The sequence below is a fragment of the Aegilops tauschii genome, chromosome 5, assembly GCF_002575655.3.
Source record: "Aegilops tauschii subsp. strangulata cultivar AL8/78 chromosome 5, Aet v6.0, whole genome shotgun sequence".
Taxonomy (NCBI): domain Eukaryota; kingdom Viridiplantae; phylum Streptophyta; class Magnoliopsida; order Poales; family Poaceae; genus Aegilops; species Aegilops tauschii.
Window position 1 is genome coordinate 493,820,135 of NC_053039.3, and position 25,522 is coordinate 493,845,656.

Consider the following 25,522-nt stretch of genomic DNA (forward strand, 5'->3'; position numbering starts at 1 on the left):
CTGCATATTCGGATTCGTCTCGTCGTTCTGAGCAACTTTCATGTAGAAAGTATTTTCATCTGAGCTATGGTTTATTTTATATTAATTTTAAAAGATTTAAATCATTTTTAGGATTAATTTAATTATTTTAATTCAACATTATCCAGAACAGTGTTTGCTGATGTCAGCATGACGTCAGCAGTCAACAGAGGTGTTGACTGGTCAAACTGCCGTGTGGGCCCAGTGGGACCCACGTGTCATACACTGTTAGGTTAATTAGGGTTTAGGTTAAACTAATTATTGTTTAATTAAACTAACAGGTAAATTAGATTAATTAAATAGGATTAATTAACTTAATTAATTTAGTTAATTAATTAATTAAATTTATTATTATTATTTTATGTTTTTAATCTTTTTTTTGTTAAACACGTTCTGTGGGCAGGGCCCACATGTCATTGGGCCAGGGGGCCGATGCGGGTTAGCGGGCGCGAGCGCTGGGCGCGGTTACGGGCACCCTGTCAGGCGCTGCAGGACAGGGGGACTCGAGCGGCGGCCGGCAAGGGGGGGCCGCTGCCGCGGCGAGGCCGGTCGCCAGTGGCCGTAGCGGGAGGGACGAGAGGAGCGTCGGGCAGCGCCGGAGCGGGGTCGGGCAGCGCCGGAGCGGGGTCGGGCAAGGCAGGCGGCGAGCAGTGGGGTGCAGCGTGCGAGTGGAGCGGTCGGGCGGTTGCGGACGGGCCGAATGCCGACTGCGGCACCGGCGAGTGGGCGAGCCGGCAGCGGTGGCGCTGCAGGCCGACGAGCGTGCGGGCGCGCGCGGTGGCAGGGGAGCAGGGGTGTGCACTCGCTGGGCCGGTGAGGACGGCGAGCACGGGGCCGACGGAGAGCGGGCACGGAGGAGGCGAGCAAGGTGAGGCGGGCGGCGTGCACGCGCGAGGGCGCTGCGGGGCAGGGGCACGGTGGCAGGGGCGCGAGTGCGGGACGGGCGCCGGCGCGCGTGCTGGCGTGGAGCTGCGGGACGAGGGAGCAGCGGGGGAGTGGACGAGGCAGCAGCGGGGGGGAGGGCGCGGCCACAGCGGAGCGTGTGCGCGACACGAGAGAGAGAGGAGGGAGGGGGTCCTCACGGTGGTTGTAGGGTGAGGGGCAACGGGGAGCGAGGAGGAGGACGGAGACGACCGGCGACGGGGAGGCAGTCCGGCGGCGTAGGGGCGGCTTCGGGCGATGGTGAGGTCCGGCAACGGCGGCGAGCGCTGGGCGCTGGAGTAGTTGCCCCCCGATCCAGATCGGGGGGGAGAGGAGGCGAACGTGGGGGGGGGAGCGGGGCGACGGGGTTGGGGTCGATCCCGATCCAGATCGTGAGGGGGAGAATGGGGAACGTGGGAGTGGCGCTAGGGTTTCGGTGGTGGCTCGGGGGGGTTATAGGGGGCGGCTGGCCGGCCTGGTTGGCCCGATGGCTAGCTGGGCCGAGGCCCAGCGAGGGGGGGTTCTTTTGTCTTTATTTTACTTTTGTTTAATTTTTCTTTTTTGTTTTCTGTTTTACTTTAGTTCCTCTTTTATTTTAGTTTTATAAACTATAAAAGTAGTCCCTAATTTAGTGTTAATAAATAGGCTACTGCCACATAAGTTTGGGCAACTAAATAAAATAGTTTAATATTTTATTTTTTTAAAAGGCATTCAACTAATTGTTTTTGCTACTGTTTAAAATATTTTAGAGTATTAAACCATTTTTAAAAGTGTGGTTTCTCCACCATACTTAGCTATGCATTATTTGGCTCACCCCGAACATTTTAGTTTTAATATTTGAAAACTTTTATTGTTTGCTTGATTTTGAATTTGAATTCGAATCGGGTTCGAACTAACGTAAGATTAGCAACAGTAATCAAGGTGACGTGGCATCATTAGCAGAGGGTTACTGCAGCTTAATTATCCGGGCGTCACACATGTCGTCTGTGAGTTGCTGCTCACAGTTTTCCTACGCTGGAACCGTCCACTGGTTCAGCCTATTAGTTTCAGTCCAGTCCAGGAAAGGAGCGGGCGAAGATAGACCATCAAAGAACTCCACAGTAGAGCAAAAAAGAGAAAGGCAAGGCTCGCGACCTCCTCCCCCCACCGCTGCACCATGTCCTCCCAAAACGAACCTGGAATCATATTTTCTTTGCTCCTCCAATTATGCTGCAACCGACTACCCAAAAAGTTACAACCCTTTGATTCGAAAGCTTCAACATGCGGCATATAAAGTTTCAACCGGAAACCATGCACCGAAAAAAGCTATATTCATTCATATGAAAGTTGCAACCGTAGTTTGAAAGAGCTTCAACCTGCTTCTGTAGACAGCTTCGACCGGCTGAAAGCTTCGACCCTGCAGAAAAGTTGTAACCCCCCGTTGAAGGTGCTCGAACCATTGTGCAAAAAATTTGCAACCCCCAAGTCAATGGCGGCGATGGAAAGCAAAATAATGAGGCAATCGACGAAAAGAACTTTGCTGGAAACGGCCGAGGTTTTTGCTACAACCGTGGCCATTTTTTGCTACTACCAGCGGCGGATTTGCTACCTCTATCACGGCAGAGCTACGACATACTATGGCGGTGGCTTTTTTCGTTGCAACCGTCCTCGGATTTTGCTACTACCGGCGTGGGATTTTGCTGCATCCATGCATGGCGGAGTCGCGAGCAGCGACGACATCGACGACGACGAATTGCTGCAACCATCGTTCGTTTTTGCTACGACCGGCGTTTGTCTTCTACTACATCCATGAACGACATAATTTTTTTGCTATACGACCCGTGATTTTTTTAATTATAACCAACAAATTGAGGGCGAGGTACGGCGCGAGCTCGATGATGGGGTGCTGCGGCCATCTCCATCGGAGTTGCCATGGCCGATAAGCGGGGCGGCAAAGGATGCGACATCGAGCATGAGCGTGGGCGGCGAGCGCGGGTTGCCGGCGAGCACAAGGCCAAGGACGAATGCGGGTGGGGACTCGCGACAAGGATGGCCACCAGAGGGGAGAGGAGGTGCGCACTGATCCAATGGAAGACGTCTAAACAACAGTAAGATTTACAATTCAGACTTCTTGGGTCCTTCTCATAAAGAGAAGACACCCTTTAAAAATTAGCATATGATGCTTAGTGTGGCGTGCACACGGTATTCTTTAGTAAAAGGCGAAAGAATAGTTCGCTTTGTGCTCACCACACAGTTGTGTGCCTCTAACAGTGCATACCCTGACTTCTTATGTAGCCTAGCTCCCTGCCCTCTTTCGCTTAGCCAGTCGAGGTGGGACTAATCCAAATGCTTGGCTTCTTCTCTGTGCTGCCTCCTCCCCCACCACACCAGCAAAGCCCACAGCAGTGACGCACATGGCCCCAATAGAGTAACCATGCTTGGGCTTTCCCTTCGCGTGGGTTTGTTCTTTTTTTATAGTAAGAAGATTATTAGATAGATTTGTCTCACCTTTGTTCGTGAGTGGTGACCCCTCAGAAACCATGCACCAATCTTGCAGGAAAAATCGGTCATGTGCAGGTATCTTAGACCAAATGTTGTGTAAACTTGTGGGCGGTGCATGCTAGCAAGGCTGGCAAGATCGATCTATCCGTCGAATGTTGGAGCCCCCTCTAGTGCTGGGAAGCATGCCATATCAATTGGGGGAGGAAAAAAGGAAAAATAAACAATGAAAGGGATGTTTTGGAATGTTAGAGGGATCAGGTAGGATATTAAAAGAAATTTTATTAGGGAAAGTATTATGGAAAAACATTTGGATTTTGTGGGTTTACAAGAAACTATCAAAGGGGGATACTCAAAGAATGAACTCCATAACCTTTCTGGAGGAAAAAAATTCCTCTGGTAATGGACTGCTCCTAGGCGCAATTCTGGTGGTATACTAGTTGGGGTCAACAGTGACAACTTTGATTTGCTGCAAGTAGAAAAAGGTACTTACTTTGTAAGGGGGCTCTTATTTGACAAAAAAGCTAAATTTAGCTGGAACTTGGTGACTGTTTATGGTGATGCTCAAAAAGAGGGGAAAGCGGCCTTTCTTGCTGAATTATCCAGACTATATCAAGATAATCCTCTTCCTTGTGTCATTGGAAGAGACTTCAATATCATTAGAAATAGCTTAGAGAAAAATAAACAAGGTGGGATTGATCATTTTAGTTTTGTTTTTAATGCTATAATAGAGCATGCTGGGTTGAGAGACATCCCTATAAGTGGGAGAAAATACACTTGGGCAAATAATCTGCCATGACCCACTTATGAGAAACTAGATAGAATACTAATATGCCCAGATTGGGAAGATAGATATCCTATGACCATGGTTACTGCTTTAGAGAGAGAAATCTCTGACCACACCCCTTTGTTGTTGGCCTCAGGGGAACAAAAAACTACTCCACCCATTTTCAGATTTGAAAATGCATGGATGCATATGGAGGGATTTAAAGAATTTGTTGAAAAGAATTGGGAGGTTAACTGCAATGGGTCCAGTATGGACACTTGGCAAAAAAAGCTTAGGAATATTAGACAGAAAATAAAAGGGTGGATTTTAAATGCAAATGCTACGTATAGAAAAAGGAAAAAAGAATTGTTGAGTATGTTAGATGTGATGGACAAAAATGTTGAATCTAGAGGTATTAATGCTTAGGAAAGAGACATTCAAAAAGAGCTACGGAGAGAATTAAAAGAGATACTTAAGCTGGAAGAAATTAAGTGGTTGCAAAGATATAAGGACAAGGAAATTAAAGAGGGAGACTTTAACACTAGGTATTATCATGCCAAAGTGAATGGGAGGAGAAGAAAAAATAGAATTATTTAGAACAGGATGGGGAAGTGATTGAAGGGGGAAAAGAACTTATGGAATACATCACTGAATTCTACAAAAATCTATTTGGACAAGCTGAGACTTCCAGTATAAATCTTAACATTCAAGGGGCTGAGGGGATTTCTCCTCAGACACAAGAAGAACTGATCAAAAACATCTCCATGGATGAGATTAAAGAGGTTGTCTTTTCCATGGAAAGGAATAAAAGCCCAGGGCCTGATGGGTTTGCTATTCAATTCTACCAGAACGTCTGGGATATGGTTAAAAATGATCTAAAAAAAATTCTACATGATTTTCACAGGGGTGTGGTTGATTTAGCTAGGCTTAACTATGGAATTATTACTCTGGTTCCTAAAGTTAAGGATGCTAAACAGATTCAAAAATTCAGACCTATATGTCTGTTAAATGTTAGTTTCAAAATCATTACTAAAGTCTTAATGAACAGACTTAGTAAGGTTGTCAATCCTATAATATCACCCATTCAAACTACCTTTGTTAAAGGTAGATATATCATGAGGGGGTGGTTATTTTTCATGAGGCCTTGAATTCAATTCATACAAAAAACAGAATGCTATGCTGTTTAAAGTTGATTTTGAAAAAGCATATGACAAAATTAAGTGGCCTTTTGTCCACAAAATGCTCAAGTTGAAAAACTTCCCTGATAAGTGTTGTGACTGGGTGATGCACACCATGAGGGGGGGTCAGGTGGGGGTGAAAGTTAATGATAATGTGGGGCATTTTTTCAAAACTTTTAAGGTACTTAGGCAGGGGGATTCTCTCTCCCCTTTGCTGTTTGACCTAGCTGTAAATGCCCTAGCTATAATAATGGACAAGGCTAGAACTGAAGGTTACATTAAAGGGTAACTTACTGACATTCATGAGAATGGGGTTAATATGTTGCAATATGTTGATGATACTATATTCCTGATACAGGATGATGAGGAATCAGCCAGAAACTTAAAATTCATATTGACTGCCTTTGAACAAATGTCAGGGTTGACAATTAATTTTCATAAAAGTGACATTTACCTTTTTGGGGAAGCTAAGTGTAAGAGAAATTTATATCAAGAGATCTTCACATGTGCCCTTGGAGAAATGCCTTTGAAATATTTAGGTTTACCGGTTCACAATAAAAGAATTAGGAATAGTGTGTGGAGAAATGTGACTGGAAAAATTGAAAAAATATGTGCCTGCTGGCAAGGCAGATTGCTCAATATTGCTAGATGAGTCACACTGGTGCAATCATGTTTAACAAATATTCCCATTTATATGATGTCTTTTTACCTACTCCCTGATGGAGTTAGGAAAAAAGTTGACTTTTATAGAGCTAGATTAGTGTGGCAAGCTGAAGAAGATAAGAAGAAATATCATCTAGTTAATTGGAAAACTTGTTGTTTCCAAAACAACAAGGTGGGCTGGGAATAACAAATCTTGAGACCTTTAATATTGCTCTGCTTGCTAAATGGGTTTGGAAACTTGAGGCTGAAGAAGGGCTCTGGCAAGATATTATTAAATCTAAATATCTCGGAGACAAATGCCTTTCTTGAGTCAAGTACAAAAAAAAGAGATTCACAATTCTGGTCTAGCCTACTGAAAATTAGGGGGTTGGTCTTCCCTCACATCAAGAAAAAACTTGGTGATGGTAGAAATACAAGATTCTGGGAAGACTGCTGGGTGGATGATAAACCTTTGAAAGAGGCTTATCCCTCACTATATTCCATTAGTAATGACAGGGAAATTACTGTCCGAGGAGTGATAGATAAAGGTTGGGGGGCTATGTCTTTCAGAAGAACAATTTGTGGAGGATATCAAAATCTCTTGGATAGCTTAAAGAGGAGATGTGAGGAAATAATAATGCATGGAGGGAGGGACAAACCCGTGTGGATGCTGACTGCTAATAGGGAATTTTCTGTAAAATCTTTATAACTACATTTAGCTAAATCTGATGTTGGCTTTCCACATAAATTTCTGTGGAAAGTTAAAGTGCCTGCAAAAATTAAGTTTTTTCTTTGGCTCTTGAACAAGAAGAGTATTCTGACCAGAGATAACCTGCTGAAAAGGGTGTGGAAAGGATACAAACACTGTGTGTTCTGTGGAAAAGAAGAGAATGTTGATCACTTATTCTTTTCTTGCTCTGTTGCTAGACTTATTTGGAGTCTGGTAGGATGTGCTTTTGACCTTAAAAAATTCCAAAAGACATGGATAATTGTTTTGGAAACTGGTTAAACAATTTCAGCAAAATGACAAGAAAATGGTCTTGATTGGTACATCTGCTTTGGGCAATTTGGAATAGTAGGAATGATATTGTGTTTGGCAGAAAAAATATAAACGACCCGATTGGGATCGTTAAAAGAATGTGCAACTGGATCGCTGACTGGGCTATTTTGCAGAAAAATGACCCAGGGAAAAGAACGCTGATACTGGGGGCAAGGCTCATCGAACAGGTGACAAGTGAAATCTGCAAAGCTTCGTAGGGCTGGCGCTTCGGAGTTCCAAGACTGCAAATGTGAAGCTTCAGGGAGAAGAATCTTCAGATCTTGTCATTTGTTTCATGTGTCTTCAGCTCGCCTCCTTTTGGATGGATTGTAATAAACTTTAGCGGTGTCCTCGTGGTTGGTCTGGTCTTTAGTTCATGTAGGGAGAGTCTGCTCGCTGGCTAGGCTCTCTCCTTTATTTGCATCGTTTATTTTGTTTGGCTTGTATCAGACTACTAGACCTGAATTTGGCTTGGGCTTGGAATCTCTAATGGAAATCGGAGGGGAAACCCTCTTTTGCTAAAAAATACTTCCTCCGTTCCTAAATATAATTCTTTGAAGAGATTTCACTATGAACCACATACGGAACAAAATGAGTGAATCTACACTTAAAATGCATCTATATACATCCGTATGTAGTCCATGATGGAATCTCTACAAAGACTTATATTTAGAAACGGAGGGAGTATAAAAATAAACCAGCTACTCCTCGCGGAGTAGTAACTGTGGACGGCCGGATCTGTACCGTAGTTGCGTGGTCTAACTATCAAGTCGGCCACATGTTGTTGCCGCACTTCACCACAGCGGCAGACCACGCAGTAGCACCTACACCGCGTTTACCATGTGTGTTTGTCGGTGGCGCAAATAATTGGAGCATCGATCACGGCTTGTCCTCGCCAGGCATGATTGATAATTTCCTTCCGCGGAAATCAACGTGAGTGGAGCAAACACTCTCAACCCAACCCAGAGATGGGCCATTACATTAGGGCGAAGCCGGAGCAATGGAGGAACGCAATCAAGGGAAGGGACCCAGCAGCAAGCAGCAGGAGTGTTACAAACAACTCGTGCAAGCAATAATTCGTGACACCATCACCGTCATCATCAAGGCTACGTATGGCTACTCTACAAGCTCAACTGCCACCATGCACGCGCAATCATCACACCGGCCGAGTTCAATTCAAACGCGCGACGGTCCACTAGGTTGTACGCACGTACGTAGGCGAGGCCGGCTCACACCGTCGTGCCCCCTGACCAATCCCGTCCCTTGGCTTGTACTGTGGCTGTGCTGCAAGAGGAAGGAGAGGGCGAGCTCCCTAATCACGACACACAAGCAAGCATCAGACAAAGCTGCACTTGAGCATCACTACCACTTTCCGGTCAAGTAGTTGTTCTAGAAAGAAATGAGACGTCCACTTGGTCCACGGCCACGCACACGCGCCAACGTCGTGCGGAATGCGCTTACCGCAGCAGCAGCAGCAGCAACGCAGGACGCATGGGCGCCTTCCATACAGCTGTACCCCTCGCAGCCACACGCGATGCAGAAATGCAGATAAGGTGAGGCGGACTGAGCACGGCTGCACGTACAGGTCGACCTCAGCTCTGCCTGCCACTCCTCATTCAGTTACCCACAGCTCACCTCCCGTCGATTCTAAAAAAGAAAAAGAAAAACTCACCTCCAGTCCAGTGCACCCGACAACAGGCCGGTTCATTTTTTTTGATCGTCTCCATCTGCGTATTCCCTGTAATGAATGGACTGGATAGGGACCGTGGTATTCTTATACCACAATAGTACGTACTTGGAAATGACACCTCCCTCGCACCTGGAGACTACTTAATTCGTTTCTGCACAAGTGGAACATTCATGGAGTAGTGTATTCTACACCGCTCAGGTGATTATATGGTCTCCAGCTGTGGCACCAAGATTTCCAGCCATGTAACGACCAGGGCACCTGGCAACAACGTACCATGCAAGCTCCTTCCCATTTGACATTTTCTGCTTCTAAACGTTCATCATGAGCGCCTCACCACAACCTTTTGACAGGTGGAAACCATTCTTGACCGGATCTACTCCTAGATGCAGAACTTTTGCTCATACTACTACACACGAAAAGCCACCCATCATGTGACGCCCTCCAGGGCGGTCTCACCTTTGCCGGTGCCAACCCAAACACATTGACCAGATCAACCATGCACCACCTGGTAACAAGGATCTGCCACACTGCAGGTAGGACCATATGAGTTTTTACGGACGGCTCCCAATCTGCCACCTTCTGGTTTTTCGTCAGCGATCAACCGTGACCGATCCTGGGACATGATCCCCACAGACAACATCAAAAATTTCTTGCTACAAAAGAATGGAACGGAGATGCCTGCTTGCAAGGAGCTCAGCAGATCCGCAAGGCTATATCTACACATTCTTACGAGGACCAGAACCCCCTCTCTCTCTCGATCTCATCCATTCCGACCATGCTCGCGGCCGGCGCCATGGCCGATCCGGCGCCGCCGCGGTTAACCCCATAAACCCTTTGGAACCCCGGCCGAGAGCTTCGAACACCATCACGGGACATCACACTCCCTTGGTGCCAACCACTGCCTTTTAAAATCTATCGTGTCCATGTTTACATTTTTCTTTTTTCATTCGACCTGCTCGCCTATGAGGTCAAGGCCTACTAACAAGAAGGAGATGCCCTGGAACAGCAGGAAGTAGAAGTGTATACCCTGCTTCGTCAGCAGGCTGCGAGCGGCGGCCGTCAGCAGGAGCAGCGACAGCGCCAGCTCCTTCTTGTATATCCGGTTGTGCTTCTTCTGCTGCTTCTTCCCTTCCTTCTTCGGGCTCGGCTGCTCCTTGAGCACCATCAGCGCCTCCATGCTCGGCGCCGACCCGGTCTTCGGGTGGTGCCGCAGCTCCCTGGGCGGCGCCGCCGCCAGGGAGATGAGGTCGCCCTCCGACGACCGCCCCGACTTCTTGGTCACAACCCACTCGTAGGCGCTGCCGAGCTGGAACAGGCCCGAGATCATGGCGTTGAACTTGGTCACCGACATGGTGTTCTCGAAGAGCAGGTATGGGATGATGAAAGGGAACGACTTCGGGGACGGCAGGATGTTGAGCAGGGACATAAGGGCAGGGATGTAGCATACGACCCAGTCCGGGAGCTCGGCTTCGGGCACAAACATGGTCATCGGGAGGATGATGCAGAAGAGCGTGAAGGAGTAGAAGGGTAGTATGAGCTTCCGGAGTAGGAAGAAGAGGAAGATCAGGTTGAATTTCTTCCACACCGAAATCTGCAGTAAAACAAAGCAGAGTTAATACACAACTAAATTGATACTACTATATTAGAGAGAGGTACATAATTTTCATGATAACAGATAAAGAATGTAAAAACAGTTACCTTTTAAACTCCTGCATCCTTATACAAATTATAACAGTTGCGTTTTAAACACAGTCGGTCACGAATTTAAATTTCTGCATTCTAAAACAAATTCTAATAGCAAGTACGGCACGGTGTTATATATTGCCTCTGTAACTTAATATAAGACGTTTTTGCAGTTTAATTTGAACTGCAAAAATGTCTTACATTAAGTTACAGAGGGAGTACTTGTATTGCAGTGTGCTGAAGTGGCCGTATGCATCGCCCAGATGCAGAGGCCGGGGGTCATCCTCCTTTTCTAAAAAAAATTGCAGTGTGCTGAAGGCAAATGATGACAAAGCATTTTCAAAGTGTAACCTAAGCGACCGCCACAAAATGCGAGAAGCGCATGCTGAATTGGGTGTTTACATACTCTCAATTCTCAATTCAAAAGAAATAACATTTCAGAGTTTTCGCCAGCAATTTTAATATTAGTGGAGCACGTCTCACCTGCCACATCTTAGTTAGGTTATAGCACTATCTAAATTGTAGTCCATTCTGCTTAGGTGCAAGAAAAAGAGCATAACAACACCTTGGACTTGATGATGTCCGGTATGCAAAGCCTGAATAGCTGCATTGGACCGGAATGCCACCGATGTTGCTGCTTCCTGTAAGCCTCGTATGACTCTGGCAGTTCACATTGGCACTGTCACATTAAGACAAAACATTTCAGCTCAATTGAAATGGTCAGCACAACTGTCAAACATACAATTCAGATGAAATTGTTCATTATACAATACCTCGACATCGTTCAGGAAGATAAACTTCCAGCCATGGAGATGCGCCCGAACCGCAATGTCCATATCCTCCACTGTTGTCCGCTCCATCCACCCGCCGGACTCCTCCAGCGCCTTGATCCTCCACACGCCGGCCGTGCCATTGAACCCAAAGAAGTTTAAGAAGACACCATTCACCTGCTGCTCCACCTCAAAGTGGAAGCAAAGATTGATGTTCTGCAACCGAGTCAATAAGTTCTCATCCTTGTTCACAAACGACCATCTCGCTTGCACCAGCCCCAATTCATCATTGTCCTGAAAACAGCAAAACAATTGACAAATCAGAACTGGAATCCTAAAACCATGAACGATTGGTAACAATATAAGTAGTAGTACAAACATTCCCCTGAATCTACCTTGAAATGTGGCACAGTGCGCTTTAAAAAGTCGGGGTTTGGTTGGAAGTCAGCGTCAAAGATGGCAACAAATTCGTAATCCTTGACGTAGCTGCAGGCCATGGCCGACTTGAGGTTCCCGGCCTTGTACCCGTCCCTGAGCACGCGGTGCCGGTACAGAATCCGGGCCCCGGTCTGCTGCCACTTCGCGACCTCCTCCCTGATGAGCGACTGCGTCGTCGGGTCGTCGGAGTCATCTAAAACCTGAACCAAGAAGTTGGACCTCGGCCAATCGAGGTTGCAGACGGCCGCAATTGATTGCTGATACACCTGCACGACGAACAATGGCTGGTTACGAGGCTGCGAATTTGGAAAGGGGATTAATGGTGCGGCTTGAGAGCGAGCGACACTGACCTCTTTCTCGTTGCACATTGGTATCTGCACGAGCACCATGGGGTAGTAGCCGGCGTCGGGGTCCTCGGCGTCCGGCAGCGCCGGGGACTTGAGCCTGGGCTTGATGCGCTTCACGGTGATGTAGAAGCTGCCGAGGCACTGGATGAGGCGGTCGGCGCTCTGGATGAGGAAGAGCACGACGCAGGCGTCGGTGAGGAACTGGAGCAGCGGCGCGAGGTAGGCGGCGCGGAGGCGCAGCCAGGAGGCGTAGAGCGACTCGACGCCGATAATGGGGAGGGCCAGGGCGGAGGCGGCGAGGTCCCAGCCGTGGAAGCGCGCGGCGAGCTCGACCGCGAGGAGGAGCAGGGAGAGGAGGAGGAAGGCCCTAATGAAGGCGTAGAAGCGGGAGCGGAGCACGGGGCTCTCGCCCGCCGAGCCGGGCGTGGCGCCGGCGTCGGCATCGGTGCGGCCGTCGGCCACGCGGCGCCTGGCGGCGGCGCCGAGGGTGACGGCCGCGGAGGCCAGCGAGGCGAGGCAGCCGGCGGCGCGGTGCGCCTTGAGGAGCAGCACCCAGGTGATCTGTTTGGCGTTCTTCCCGCGGCCGCCCTTGCGGCGGCGGGCGGCGCCGGCGCCGGAGACGAGGAAGTCCTCGTCCTCGGCGTCCTCCGGGGAGATCTCGGAGATGGACCAGTTGGGGTTCTCCATCTTGACCACCACCGGCGTGCCCCGGTAGGCACCGGCGCCGGCGCCGGCCCTAGCGCCCCATAAGCCGGTCCACGGCGCCATGAATGGCCGGTCCGAGAACCCAACCCCCGCCCTCCCTCCGGCCAAGGGCCTGGGCCTTTCGTTCCCCCCGCCCCCAAATTAGGCGCCCACTCTACCACACACTATTCCTGGCCCCCGGCGCCCCTTCCTTCCTCCCTCCTTTCCACCCCTCCGACTCGGACTCCACCACCGCCGCCGCCGCCGCGCCCCAATCTACTACCACCTCAAGACTCCACTGTGCGAGTGCGCAGCTCACTCCACTGCCATTAGAGCTTTAAGAAGAAGAGGGGGGAGGGCGGCGGGCAGAGGACGAGGAGGGACGGGCTGGGAACAGCTCGACGCGTCTCGAGAGACAGACAGAGGGAGAGAGATCGGCCCGGCCGTGGGGGCAAATATTTTACGGCGCTTCCTTCCTTTGTCTTTCCCTGCCTTAATTCCCTTTTACTTCGCCGCATGTCCTTTTTTTCCCTAATTTATTTATTTACCTTCCTTCGTACTCCTGCTGCTGCTGCTGCTGCTGCTACCGGAGATAATTACGGTGAGAAATTCACGCGTTTCCTGTGGTTTGGCTTCCGGGTGGGATCCATCATGCAATTGCATGGTACCGACCTCGGCTTTACCCTTTGGCCCGTGCTTTCGAACAAGATAAAGCCTGTGCATGTTTCACCTTTTTGTTTAACTAGCAAAAGGCCGTTGCGATTGCAACCGAAGAAAATAATACCACATGCTCTTAATTTAGAAAAAAAAAGTTCTATAATCTGAGTATTTGTAGCTACGAACCAAACAAAAATGGTCTTTGCCTACAAAAGGGCAAGTTCAAGATTCCACATGTCTTTGTAGATTTAATACGTACAAAGAAACAGGCAAGTGATCTTCAATTTCGTCTCCAATTCTGATTTTGCTGAGATGTTCATCCACAATCCGGATCAGTACCAGTATGAAAAAAAGACGAATAATGCACTGTTTATTAAGATTGCATCCTGGATAGTATTTTTTAAATGGTTAACAGGTAAAATAACATCATATTAAGATGGTGACTGCTACGGATCAGCCGGATGATTTCCTTCCTAGAGAAATCATCTGCCTGGCCGGCCGTTCGATTAGGTGCATGTGACCCATCCGATTAGAGCAACCCAGCCCACCATCGTCCTTCTCCTCTCTTGTATTGCATCCACCAGCTGCGACACCCACCTCCGCAACGACGATGATGCAAAGAGAAAACCGGCGACTGCAGCGCCGTCACACCCACGCCGACGAGTGCACGCAGCTCCTAGAGCCGCCGGCGACCGCTGCATCGCAGCACCGGGAGCCACCGGAACTGCTCCATTGCAACACCGAGCTCGCCGCCGCGCCAAGCTTCATTGCAACTCCGGCGGGAGCTTCATTGCAGCTCCGGCGGCGCTCCATTGCAGCTCCGACGGAGTCCATTCCATCGCCATCGCAGCTTCAACGACTCCGGCGGCGCTCCATTGCAGCTCCGACGGAGTCCATTCCATCCCCATCGCAGCTTCAACGACTCCGGCGACGCTCAACTGCAGCTCAGCGCGGCGCGAGCGTTGCATAGCAGCACCGCGGCAAAAACCATTCTGGCTTCTGGCCAATAGCACCGGAGAGCGCAGCACCTTAGCACGGGTGTGCCCTGCAGCGTCGCTCCCCAACCCGGATTGCAGCGCCAGCGAGCGTTGCATCATAGCTGCGCTGCACCAACAAAAAGCGTTGCATAGTAGCACCGCGGCAACAGCCATCTGAGCTTCACACGGGTAGCGCCGGCGAGTGTTGCGCAGCGCCGGTGCGTGCTATGGCGTCGCTCCACCAATGGCTTGTACAGCCGGCGTGTGTGTAAGCTGCATCGAAGCCATTGGGCTGCCTGATGAACGTTGCATCACAGGAGCGCCTAAAAAACGGCCGGCCACCTGCTGTGTAAGGTATTGGAGAGGACGAAGCTCGGGCGCGCCAGCTTGCTTTGAGGTTGAGGAACGCATCCATGGAGGGGTTCCAGCAGGAAAGAAGCAGGGGGATTTTGTTCAGAGGAAGGGGAAAGAATGACTGGTCTGCGTGCCTCCCGCTGGAGATAAGGAAAGCGATCGAGGGGCAGTGGGTGGGCCACCACGGGACGCGTGGTGCGCGTACGAGGAGGTTTACGCCAGAGGAAAATCATCCGGCTTAAAACAAGCGTTTTCCTATTAAGATTCCATATATTTTTCTAATCAAATTCCATATATAACATGTTAAATTTGGAGTTACGGTTTAGAAGATACGGATATTTTTAAAAACATTTAATATGTACTGCGGGTTTAATATAAGAAACATCAGGGGGTTTTCTATAAAATAGTATGACAGACTAAGAATACCTATTTTTTTATTAATAGGTATAAATATAGATATAGATATAGAGGTATAGATATAGATTTCATGTCCGTAAAGTCTTATCGTCCATTATGCTCGCTTCTTTGTTCAAGTTTCCAGAGTAACCGCGGATTTTCTTTACTTTTTCAAGTTACTTCTGTGGGTAAGCTACTAAACTTGGGTTGGATTTGGTCATTCATGACGAAAAGATGGCAATGACTGTATTTGCTCTGTCTCTCTCTCTGACACGAGAGGAACAGGGTGAGTGTGACATAGTGTGCTTTGTGGGCACAAGATTTCCCACATTTGGCAAGAACGTCCCTCCAATATTCTATGTTCAGAGAATGGTCCCTGAGTATTTTTTAGGGACGACTTGTCATAGAAAATTTTCAATTGATGCGGCTGCCAAATAATAGTACTCCCTATGTATCCATATTAGTTGTCGCTGATTTAATACACTAAAATTAATATGGATTGCAGAGAGTACGTATATTCATATTCATTTCTTTATTATTTCAGTACTCATACATGTATAAAGAAATGTATGTTGGTAATTGATTACAAATGCACAAGGAATTAAGAAGCTCATACTATAAATATGTGCCATTATTGCATATATTTGCTAGAAGATATCAAAAAAAAACTTGCTACTGCATTAATATGGAAAATGTACGTTCGAAACAAACCACGATCTCAAAATCTCAATTTTTCGTCAAAGTTTCACTTCGACGCCTCTATGGACAATGTACGTTTGAAACAACACAAACTAGTACATGTCTCCGCGAACAACAACCGTTACAGCAACGGAGATCACTTTAGTTTAGTCATGTGGAACATCTAGAGGCAATGGTTCAAACTCTCTTTTGCAATGGCAAAAACAACCTAATGTTGAGTTGTGAGCTTTGTATTTGATGATGATATATATTCGGATGGAAAACATTGGAGGGAACCCCTTTGATGGTAATGTGCATGTGGATCCCTAGGGTTTTCGCATGTTCATTCAGAAAATAGATCACACGGTAATTGAAAATCAAATTATTATAAATTAGGAGTGGCTACATGTACGATGTGTACTACATAGCATAACCGTTGGTCATATTTCCTGTATGGCAATAATTATGCTGAGAAATTCATGTGTTGCTTGTGGTTTAGTTCTGGAGTGGGATCCATCGTGCAATTGCCTGGTACCTCGGCTTTACACTTTGGTCCGTGCTTTCGGAAAAAATAAAGTTTGTGCCTGCTTCATCCTTTTTATTTATTGTCATCTATCATCCATGTCTTTACGGAGGTGCTAACAATATGACTACAGAAAAAAATGGTATGGCGAACATTTTTTAGGCAAATAACGTGTCGCGAGTATGGTAATGCCCTTCAACAAGCATGGTAAATCCTAACAAAATAATTAAACATTACAGAATTTAGCATGCTTGTTTAAGGAAATTGCCATGCTGTGACACCTTTAATTTTCCATGTTTAAAACCTGACATCAGATTTATAGCATGATCCCTTTCTTTATTCATTTTTGTTGTAACCATGATTATTTGAAATTTTTTCTTGCGTGCGCTGATTGTGTCATACAGATGATAGATTTTGAGTAACTTCTGTGGGTAAACTACTAAATTTGGGTTGGATTTGGTCATTCATGGCGAAAAGATGGCAGTGAGGGCAACTCCAACGGGGAGACCCAAACGGACACGGATTTTGTCCGCTTTTTGTCTGTTTGGGTCGGCTAAACGGACATCTGTGTCCGCTTTTATATTTGAGTCAGCTGATCTACTCAACAGGGTGCAGATCCATTTTGGACATGTACGTCCCGACATTTCAACAAACACCTGATGGGCCGCCGTGCTCGCCATGCTCCAGACGCGCCCGCAGTCGCGCTTGTGCTCCTGCCGTGCTCGCCGCCCCACCCGTATCCTGCCTTGGCCGCGTCCGCCGCCTGCGCACCCCGCACTCACCTGCTACCCGCCGCGCCCGCGTCGCGTCCTGCCGCGCCCGCGTCCAACCGCCGGCACGCCCGCATCCGGCCTCGCCCGCTTCCGCGTCCTGCCGTGCCCGCGAGCTCGCCGTACCCGCCGTTTGGACGTGCGCGGCGGGGGGGGGGGGGGGGGGGGGGTCCCGGAGCTGCACCACGGCCACCACGCGGCGCGAGCGCGGCGGTGCATGGCGAGCGGGGCTACCGGGGTGAGCGCAGCGGGGCGCGTGCCGCGGCGGGGCAGGGCGAGCGCGGTGGCGCGGGGCGAGCGCAGCAGGGCGGACGCAGCGGGGCGGGCGCGGCAGCGCGTCGCGCAGGCTGCTGCTAGCCAGCTAGCTAGCACACGGCCGGCTAGCTAGCTAGCTCGCTTGCATGCACGGCCCGGGCAGAGTAGCTGCTACGCTAGCTAGCTAGCTCGCATGCACGAAGGCCCGGGCAAAATAGCTCCGGCAGGGGACGGGGGACGGGCGCCGCTCGTGGGGAGTAGCTCCGCGCGCCGGCAAGGAGCACAGCGCGGAACGAGATCTGGTGCGTGGGTGGTGGGCCGGTACAGAGAAAAGGAGGACAGAAAAGTGAGCCTGTGACAAGTAGGCCATACCTCGCATGCAGCGGACGGAGCGGACGAGGAGCACGCAGAAAGCGTCCGCTTTGTGTCCGCCGCGGACCCAAATGCAACCCAAATTTAAGACCGAGATGGGTCCACGCGGACACAAAGCGGACGCAAAATGAAAATGGGTCCGCGCGTTGGGCAGTCATTTTTGTCCGCGCGGATCCAAACGGACATGGGCGGATGAAATGGATCGCCCCATTGGAGTTGCTCTGACTGTATTTGCTCCTTTCTCTTTCTCTTTGACACGGGAGGAACCGTGTGAATGTGACGCGGTGTGCTTTGCAGGCACAGGGTCTCCCGCGTCTGCCAAAAACAGCCCTCCACCTTTCATTTTCAGAGAATGGTCCCTGCGTAACACTATGCTGGGTCAAAATCTTATTTGTATTTTTGCGGGACAACTCGTTGGAGAAATTTTACTTGATGCCACTGCCAAATAATAGTACTACATATTCCTATTGAATTCTTAATTATTTTAGTGACAACTCATACATGTACAAGGTATAAAAAAGGTGCTAGAAAATATAGCTTGTAATTGCTGATAAATGCACAAGGAATTAAGGAGTACATACTAAGATTGTTTTGCGAGTTGTTTTAGCTTTGCTTGAAAAAACGATCTTATATTGTAGGACGGAGAGAGCAGTTATCAAGGACATAAGTACTTTCGATTACTGTTATACGTATAGAAAATATATTTTAAAAACTAGTTATATTAATATGAAAATGTATGTTCAAAACGACACACCATCTCAAAATATCAAATTTTCGTCAAGATGTACTACCATGCCTCTATGGACAATGTGCGTTCGGAACAACACAAGCTATCACATGTGTCCGCAAAACAACAACCGTTTTAGAAATAGAGGTTAATTCTTTTTAGTAATGTGGTACGTCTACAAGCAAAGGTTCAAACAATCTTTGGCAACAATAATAAAAACCTAACATTGAGTTGCAAGCTTCGTATTCAACCATGAGAGTGAACCCCTTTGAAGGTAAAGTGCATGAACATCCCTGGGTTTTCACATGTTCATTTGGAAAATGGGTCCCAACGTAAATTGAAAAATAAAATTGTTCTAGATTTTACGGTAGCTAATGAGCAAGTTTTCCATGAATGAAATCTTCCACAATCCAGATCATCAAGGATATTAAATCGACTAGTTTTTTTTCTAAACATGGTATTTACTCTCTTTTTTGCGGGGTAGAAGGGAGTTTTATTTAATGTTACCGAGTTAAAATCGAGAGGCACAAGTTCCTCAATACACAAGGGACTATGCTTGAGCCACACCGCAATGGTGCACTCCGTGCGGCAATAGTTTGCATGATGATCTGCCACTCTATTCTGTTCACAACATATCTTTTTGTTGCAAATATGCCCTAGAGGCAATAATAAAATGGTTATTATTGTATTTCCTTGTTCATGATAATTGTCTATTGTTCATGCTATAATTGTATTAACTGGAAACCGTAATACATGTGTGAATACATAGACCACAACATGTCCCTAGTAAGCCTCTAGTTGACTAGCTCGTTGATCAATAGATGGTTATGGTTTCCTGACCATGGACATTGGATGTCATTGGTAACGGGATCACATCATTAGGAGAATGATGTGATGGACAAGACCCAATCCTAAGCATAGCACAAGATCGTGTAGTTCGTTTGCTAAGAGCTTTTCTAATGTCAAGTATCGTTTCCTTAGACCATGAGATTGTGCAACTCCCGGATACCGTAGGAATGCTTTGGGTGTACCAAACGTCACAACGTAACTGGGTGGCTATAAAGGTGCACTACAGGTATCTCCGAAAGTGTCTGTTGGGTTGGTACGAATCGAGACTGGGATTTGTCACTCCGTATGACGGAGAGGTATCTCTAGGCCCACTCGGTAATGCATCATCTTAATGAGCTCAATGTGACTAAGTAGTTAGTCACGGGATCATGCATTACGGAACGAGTAAGGTGACTTGCCGGTAACGAGATTGAACGAGGTATTGGGATACCGACGATCGAATCTCGGGCAAGTAACATACCAATTGACAAAGCGAATTGTATACGGGATTGATTGAATCCCCGACATCGTGGTTCATTCGATGAGATCATCGTGGAACATGTGGGAGCCAATATGGGTATCCAGATCCCGCTATTGGTTATTGGCCGGAGAGGTGTCTCGGTCATGTCTGCATGGTTCCCGAACCCGTAGGGTCTACACACTTAAGGTTCGGTGACGCTAGAGTTGTCATGGGAAATAGTATGTGGTTACCGAAGGTTGTTCGGAGTCCCGGATGAGATCCCGGACGTCACGAGGAGTTCCGGAATGGTCCGAAGGTAAAGATTTATATATGGGAAGTCATCATACGGTCACCGAAAGTGTTCGGGGGTATGCCGGTATTGTACCGGGGCCACCGAAGGGGTTCCGGGGGTCCACCGGGAGGGTCCACCTGCTTCGGAGGGCCTTATGGGCTGTAGGTGGAAGGGAACCAGCCCCTAAGTGGGCTGGGCTCCAACCTGCCCCTAGGGCCCATGCGCCTAGGGTTGGAGGAAACCCTGGAGGGGGCGCCCCCCTTGACTTGGGGGGCAAGCCACCCTCCCTGGCCGCCGCCCCTCCCACCAGATGGGATCTAAGGGGCCGGCCCCCCTCTCCCTTGCCCCTATATATAGTGGAGGGGTGGGAGGGCAGCCGCACCCCCTTGCCTGGCGCAGCCCTCTCCTCCTCCGTAGTGCTTAGCGAAGCTCTGCCGGAGAACCACGAGCTCCATTGCCACCACGCCGTCGTGCTGCTGGAGTTCTCCCTCAACTTCTCCTCTCCCCTTGCTGGATCAAGAAGGAGGAGACGTCCCCGGGCTGTACGTGTGTTGAACGCGGAGGCGCCGTCCGTTCGGCGCTAGATCGGATCTTCCGCGATTTGTATCGCTGCGAGTACGACTCCATCAACCGCGTTCTTGTAACGCTTCCGCTTAGCGATCTTCAAGGGTATGAAGATGCACTCCCTCTCTCTCGTTGCTAGCATCTCCTAGATTTATCTTGGTGACACGTAGGAAAATTTTGAATTATTGCTACGTTCCCCAACAGTGGCATCATGAGCTAGGTCTATGCGTAGATTCTATGCACGAGTAGAACACAAAGTAGTTGTGGGCGATGATTTGTTCAATTTGCTTGCCGTTACTAGTCTTATCTTGATTCTGCGGCATTGTGGGATGAAGCGGCCCGGACCGACCTTACACGTACTCTTACGTGAGACAGGTTCCACCGACTGACATGCACTTGATGCATAAGGTGGCTAGCGGGTGTCTGTCTCTCCCACTTTAGTCGGATCGGATTCGATGAAGAGGGTCCTTATGAAGGGTAAATAGCAATTGGCATATCACCGTTGTGGCTTTTGCGTAGGTAAGAAACGTTCTTGCTAGAAACCCATAGCAGCCACGTAAAACATGCAACAACAATTAGAGGACGTCTAACTTGTTTTTGCAGGGTATGCTATGTGATGTGATATGGCCAAAAGGATGTGATGAATTATATATATGTGATGTATGAGATTGATCATGTTCTTGTAATAGGAATCACGACTTGCATGTCGATGAGTATGACAACCGGCATGAGCTATAGGAGTTGTCTTAATTTATTGTATGACCTGCGTGTCAATGAAAAACGCCATGTAATTACTTTACTTTATTGCTAACCGTTAGCCATAGTAGTAGAAGTAATAGTTGGCGAGACAACTTCATGATGACACGATGATGGAGATCATGATGATGGAGATCATGGTGTCATGCCGGTGACGAAGGTGATCATGCCGCGCCTCGAAGATGGGGATCAAAAGGCGCAAGATGATATTGGCCATATCATGTCACTTTATGATTTGCATGTGATGTTTGTCATGTTTACATCTTATTTGATTAGAACGACGGTAGCATAAATAAGATGATCCCTCACTAAATTTCAAGAGATGTGTTCCCCCTAACTGTGCACCGTTGCGAAGGTTCGTTGTTTTGAAGCACCACGTGATGATCGGGTGTGATAGATTCTAACGTTCGCATACAATGGGTGTAAGCCAGATTTACACATGCGAAACACTTAGGTTGACTTGACGAGCCTAGCATGTACAGACATGGCCTCGGAACACAAGAGACCGAAAGGTCGAACATGAGTCGTATAGTAGATACGATCAACATGGAGATGTTCACCGATGATGACTAGTCCGTCTCACGTGATGATCGGACACGGCCTAGTTGACTCGGATCATGTATCACTTAGATGACTAAAGGGATGTCTATCTGAGTGGGAGTTCATTTTGATTAGATGAACTTAATTATCATGAACATAGTCAAAAGGTCTTTGCAAATTATGTCGTAGCTTACGCTTTAGTTCTACTAAGATATGTTCCTAGAGAAAATTTAGTTGAAAGTTGATAGTAGCAATTATGCGGGCTGGGTCCGTAAACTGAGGATTGTCCTCATTGCTGCACAGAAGGCTTATGTCCTTAATGCACCGCTCGGTGTGCTGAACCTCGAGCGTGGTTTGTGGATGTTGCGAACATCTGACATACACGTTTTGATGACTACGTGATAGTTCAGTGCGTAATGCTAACGGTTTAGAATTGAGGCGCCAAAGACGGTTTTGAAACGTCGCAGAACATATGAGATGTTCCAAAGACTGAAATTGGGATTTCAGACTAGTGCCCACGTCAAGAGGTATGAGACCTCTAACAAGTTTCTTAAGCCTGCAAACTAAGGGAGAAAAGCTCAATCATTGAGCATGTGTTCAGATTGTCTGAGTACTACAATCGCTTGAATCGAGTGGGAGTTAATCTTCCAGATGAGATAGTGATGGTTCTCCATAGTCACTGCCACCAAGCTATTAGAGCTTCGTGATGAACTATAACATATCAGGGATAGACATGATGATCCTTGAGCAACTCGCCATGTTTGACACCGCGAAAGTAGAAATCAAGTAGGAGCATCAATTGTTGATGGTTAGTAAAACCACTAGTTTCAAGAAGGGCAAGGGCAAGAAGGGACACTTCATGAAACGGCAAATCAGTTGCTGCTCTAGTGAAGAAACCCAAGGTTGAACCCAAACCCAAGACTAAGTGCTTCTGTAATGAGGGGAACGGTCACTGAAGCAGAACTACCCTAGATGCTTGGTAGATGAGAAGGCAGGCAAGGTCGACAGAAGTATATTGGATATGCATTATATTAATGTGTACTTTACTAGTACTCCTAGTAGCACCAGGGTATTAGATACCGGTTCGGTTGCTAAGTGTTGGTAACTCGAAATAAAAAGCTACGGAATAAACGGAGACTAGCTAAAGGTGAGATGACGATATGTGTTGGAAGTGTTTCCAAGGTTGATGTGATCAAGCATCGCATGCTCCCTCTACCATCGAGATTGGTGTTAAACCTAAATAATTGTTATTTGATGTTTGCGTTGAGCATAGACATGATTGGATTATGTTTATCGCAATACGGTTATTCATTTAAGGAGAATAATGGTTACTCTGTCTATTTGAATAATACCTTAAATGGTCTTGCACTTAAAATAAATGGTTTGTTGAATCTCGATCATAGTGATACACATGTCCATGCCAAAAGATATAAGATAGTACCACATACTTGTGGCACTGCCACTTGAGTCATATTGGTATAAAACGCATGAAGAAGCTCCATGTTGATGGATCTTTGGACTCACTCGTTTTTGAAAAGATTGAGACATGCGAACCATGTCTATTAGTATATATGCATGAAGAAAGTCCATATAGATGGATCGTTTGGACTCACTTGATTTTGAATCACTTGAGACATGCAAATCATACCACATGGGCAAGATGACTGAAAGGCCTCGTTTTCAGTAAGATGGAACAAGAAAGCAACTTGTTGGAAGTAATACATTTTGATGTGTGCAGTCCAATGAGTGCTGAGGCACGCAGTGGATATCGTTATGTTCTTACTTCATAGATGATTTGAGTAGATGCTGAGAATATTTACTTGATGAAACACAAGTCTGAATTATTGAAAGGTTCAAGTAATTTCAGAGTGAAGTTGAAGATCGTCATGACAAGAGGATAAAATGTCTGTGATATGATCATAGAGATGAATATCTGAGTTACGAGTTTGGCACACAATTAAGACATTGTGGAAATCATTTCACAACTAATACCGCCTGGAACACCATAGTGTGATGGTGTCTCCGAACATCATAACTGCACCCTATTGGATATGGTGCATACCATGATGTCTCTTATCGAATTACCACTATCGTTTATGGGTTAGGCATTAGAGACAACCGCATTCACTTTAAATAGGGAACCACGCAATTCCGTTGAGACGACACCGTATGAACTATGGTTTAGAGAAACCTAACCTGTCGTTTCTTAAAAGTTTGGGGCTGCGACGCTTATGTGAAAAAGTTTCAGGCTGATAAGCTCGAACCCAAAACGGATAAATGCATCTTCATAGGACACCCAAAAACAGTTGGGTATACCTCCTGTCTCTGATCCGGAAGCAAAAGGGTTTGTTTCTAGAATCGGGTCCTTTCTCGAGGAAAAGTTTCTCTCGAAAGAATTGAGTGGGAGGATGGTGGAGACTTGATGAGGTTATTGAACCTTCACTTCAACTAGTGTGTAGCAGGGCACAGGAAGTTGTTCCTGTGGCGCCTACAGCAATTTAAGTGGAAGCTAATGATAGTGATCATGAAACTTCGGATCAAGTCACTACCAAACCTCGCAGGTCGACAAGGATGCGTACTACTTCAGAGTGGTACGGTAATCCTGTCTTGGAAGTCATGTTGCTAGACAACAATGAACCTACGAGCTATGGAGAAGCGATGGTGGCCCCGGATTCCGACGAATAGCTCGAGGCCATAAAATCCGAGAGAGGATCCATGTATAAAAACAAAGTGTAGACTTTGGAAGAACTACTTGATGGTCGTAAGGCTGTTGGGTGCAGATGGATTTTAAAAGGAAGACAAACAATGATGGTAAGTGTCACCATTAAGAAAGCTTGACTTGTCGTTAAGATGTTTTCCGGCAAGTTCAAGGAGTTGACTGCGATGAGACTTTCTCACTCGTAGCGATGCTAAGAGTCTGTTGGAATTATATTAGCAGTTACTGCACTATTTATGAAATCTTGCAGATAGGATGTCAAAAACATTGTTTCCTCGACGATTTTCTTGAGGAAAGGTTGTATGTGATACAACCAGAAGGTTTTGTCAATCCTGAAAGATGCTAACAAGTATGCAAAGCTCCAGCAATCCTTCTAAGGACTGGAGTAAGCATCTCGGAGTTCGAATGTACGCTTTGATGAGATGATCAAAGATTTTGGGTTTATACAAAGTTTATCAGAAACTTATATTTCCAAAGAAGTGAGTGGGAGCACTATAGAATTTTTGATGAGTATATGTTGTTGATCAGAAATGATGTAGAATTTCTGGAAAGCATACAGGGTTATTTGAAAAGTGTTTTTCAATGGAAAACCTGGATTAAGCTACTTGAACATTGAGCATCAAGATCTATAAGGATAGATCAAAAACGCTTAATAGTACTTTCAAATGAATACATACCGTGACAAGATTTTGAAGGAGTTCAAAATAGATCAGCAAAGAAGGAGTTCTTGGCTGTGTTACAAGGTGTGAGTATTGAGTAAGACTCAACACCTGACCACGGCAGAAGAGAGAGAAAGGATGAAGGTCGTCCCCTATGCTTTAGGCATAGGCTCTACAGTATGCTATGATGTGTACCGCACCTGAAGTGTGCCTTGCCATGAGTTAGTCAAGGGGTACAATAGTGATCCAGGAATGGATCACATGACAGCGGTCGAACTTATCCTTAGTAACTAGTGGACTAAGGAATTTTCTCGATTATGGAGGTGGTAAAAGAGTTCGTCGTA

The 25,522-nt window shown here is 47.1% G+C and overlaps 1 protein-coding gene and 1 non-coding gene across 2 annotated transcripts; both read right to left on the reverse strand.

The window, feature by feature from the left end:
• Nucleotides 1–3,054: 3,054 nt before the first annotated feature.
• Nucleotides 3,055–3,174, reverse strand: LOC120965520 (U5 spliceosomal RNA). The gene has a single exon (XR_005758566.1). It is a non-coding gene; the product is annotated as a U5 spliceosomal RNA (small nuclear RNA).
• Nucleotides 3,175–9,617: 6,443 nt separating this feature from the next.
• Nucleotides 9,618–13,133, reverse strand: LOC109741939 (probable xyloglucan glycosyltransferase 9). The gene is made up of 5 exons (XM_020301029.4): nt 11,974–13,133; nt 11,581–11,889; nt 11,189–11,479; nt 10,981–11,094; nt 9,618–10,323 (listed from the first exon to the last, which is right to left on the reverse strand). The coding sequence occupies exons 1-5, from the start codon at nt 12,736–12,738 to the stop codon at nt 9,676–9,678; spliced, it is 2,127 nt and encodes a 708-aa protein (XP_020156618.1). The 5' UTR covers nt 12,739–13,133; the 3' UTR covers nt 9,618–9,675.
• Between the last annotated feature and the right edge of the window lie 12,389 nt (nt 13,134–25,522).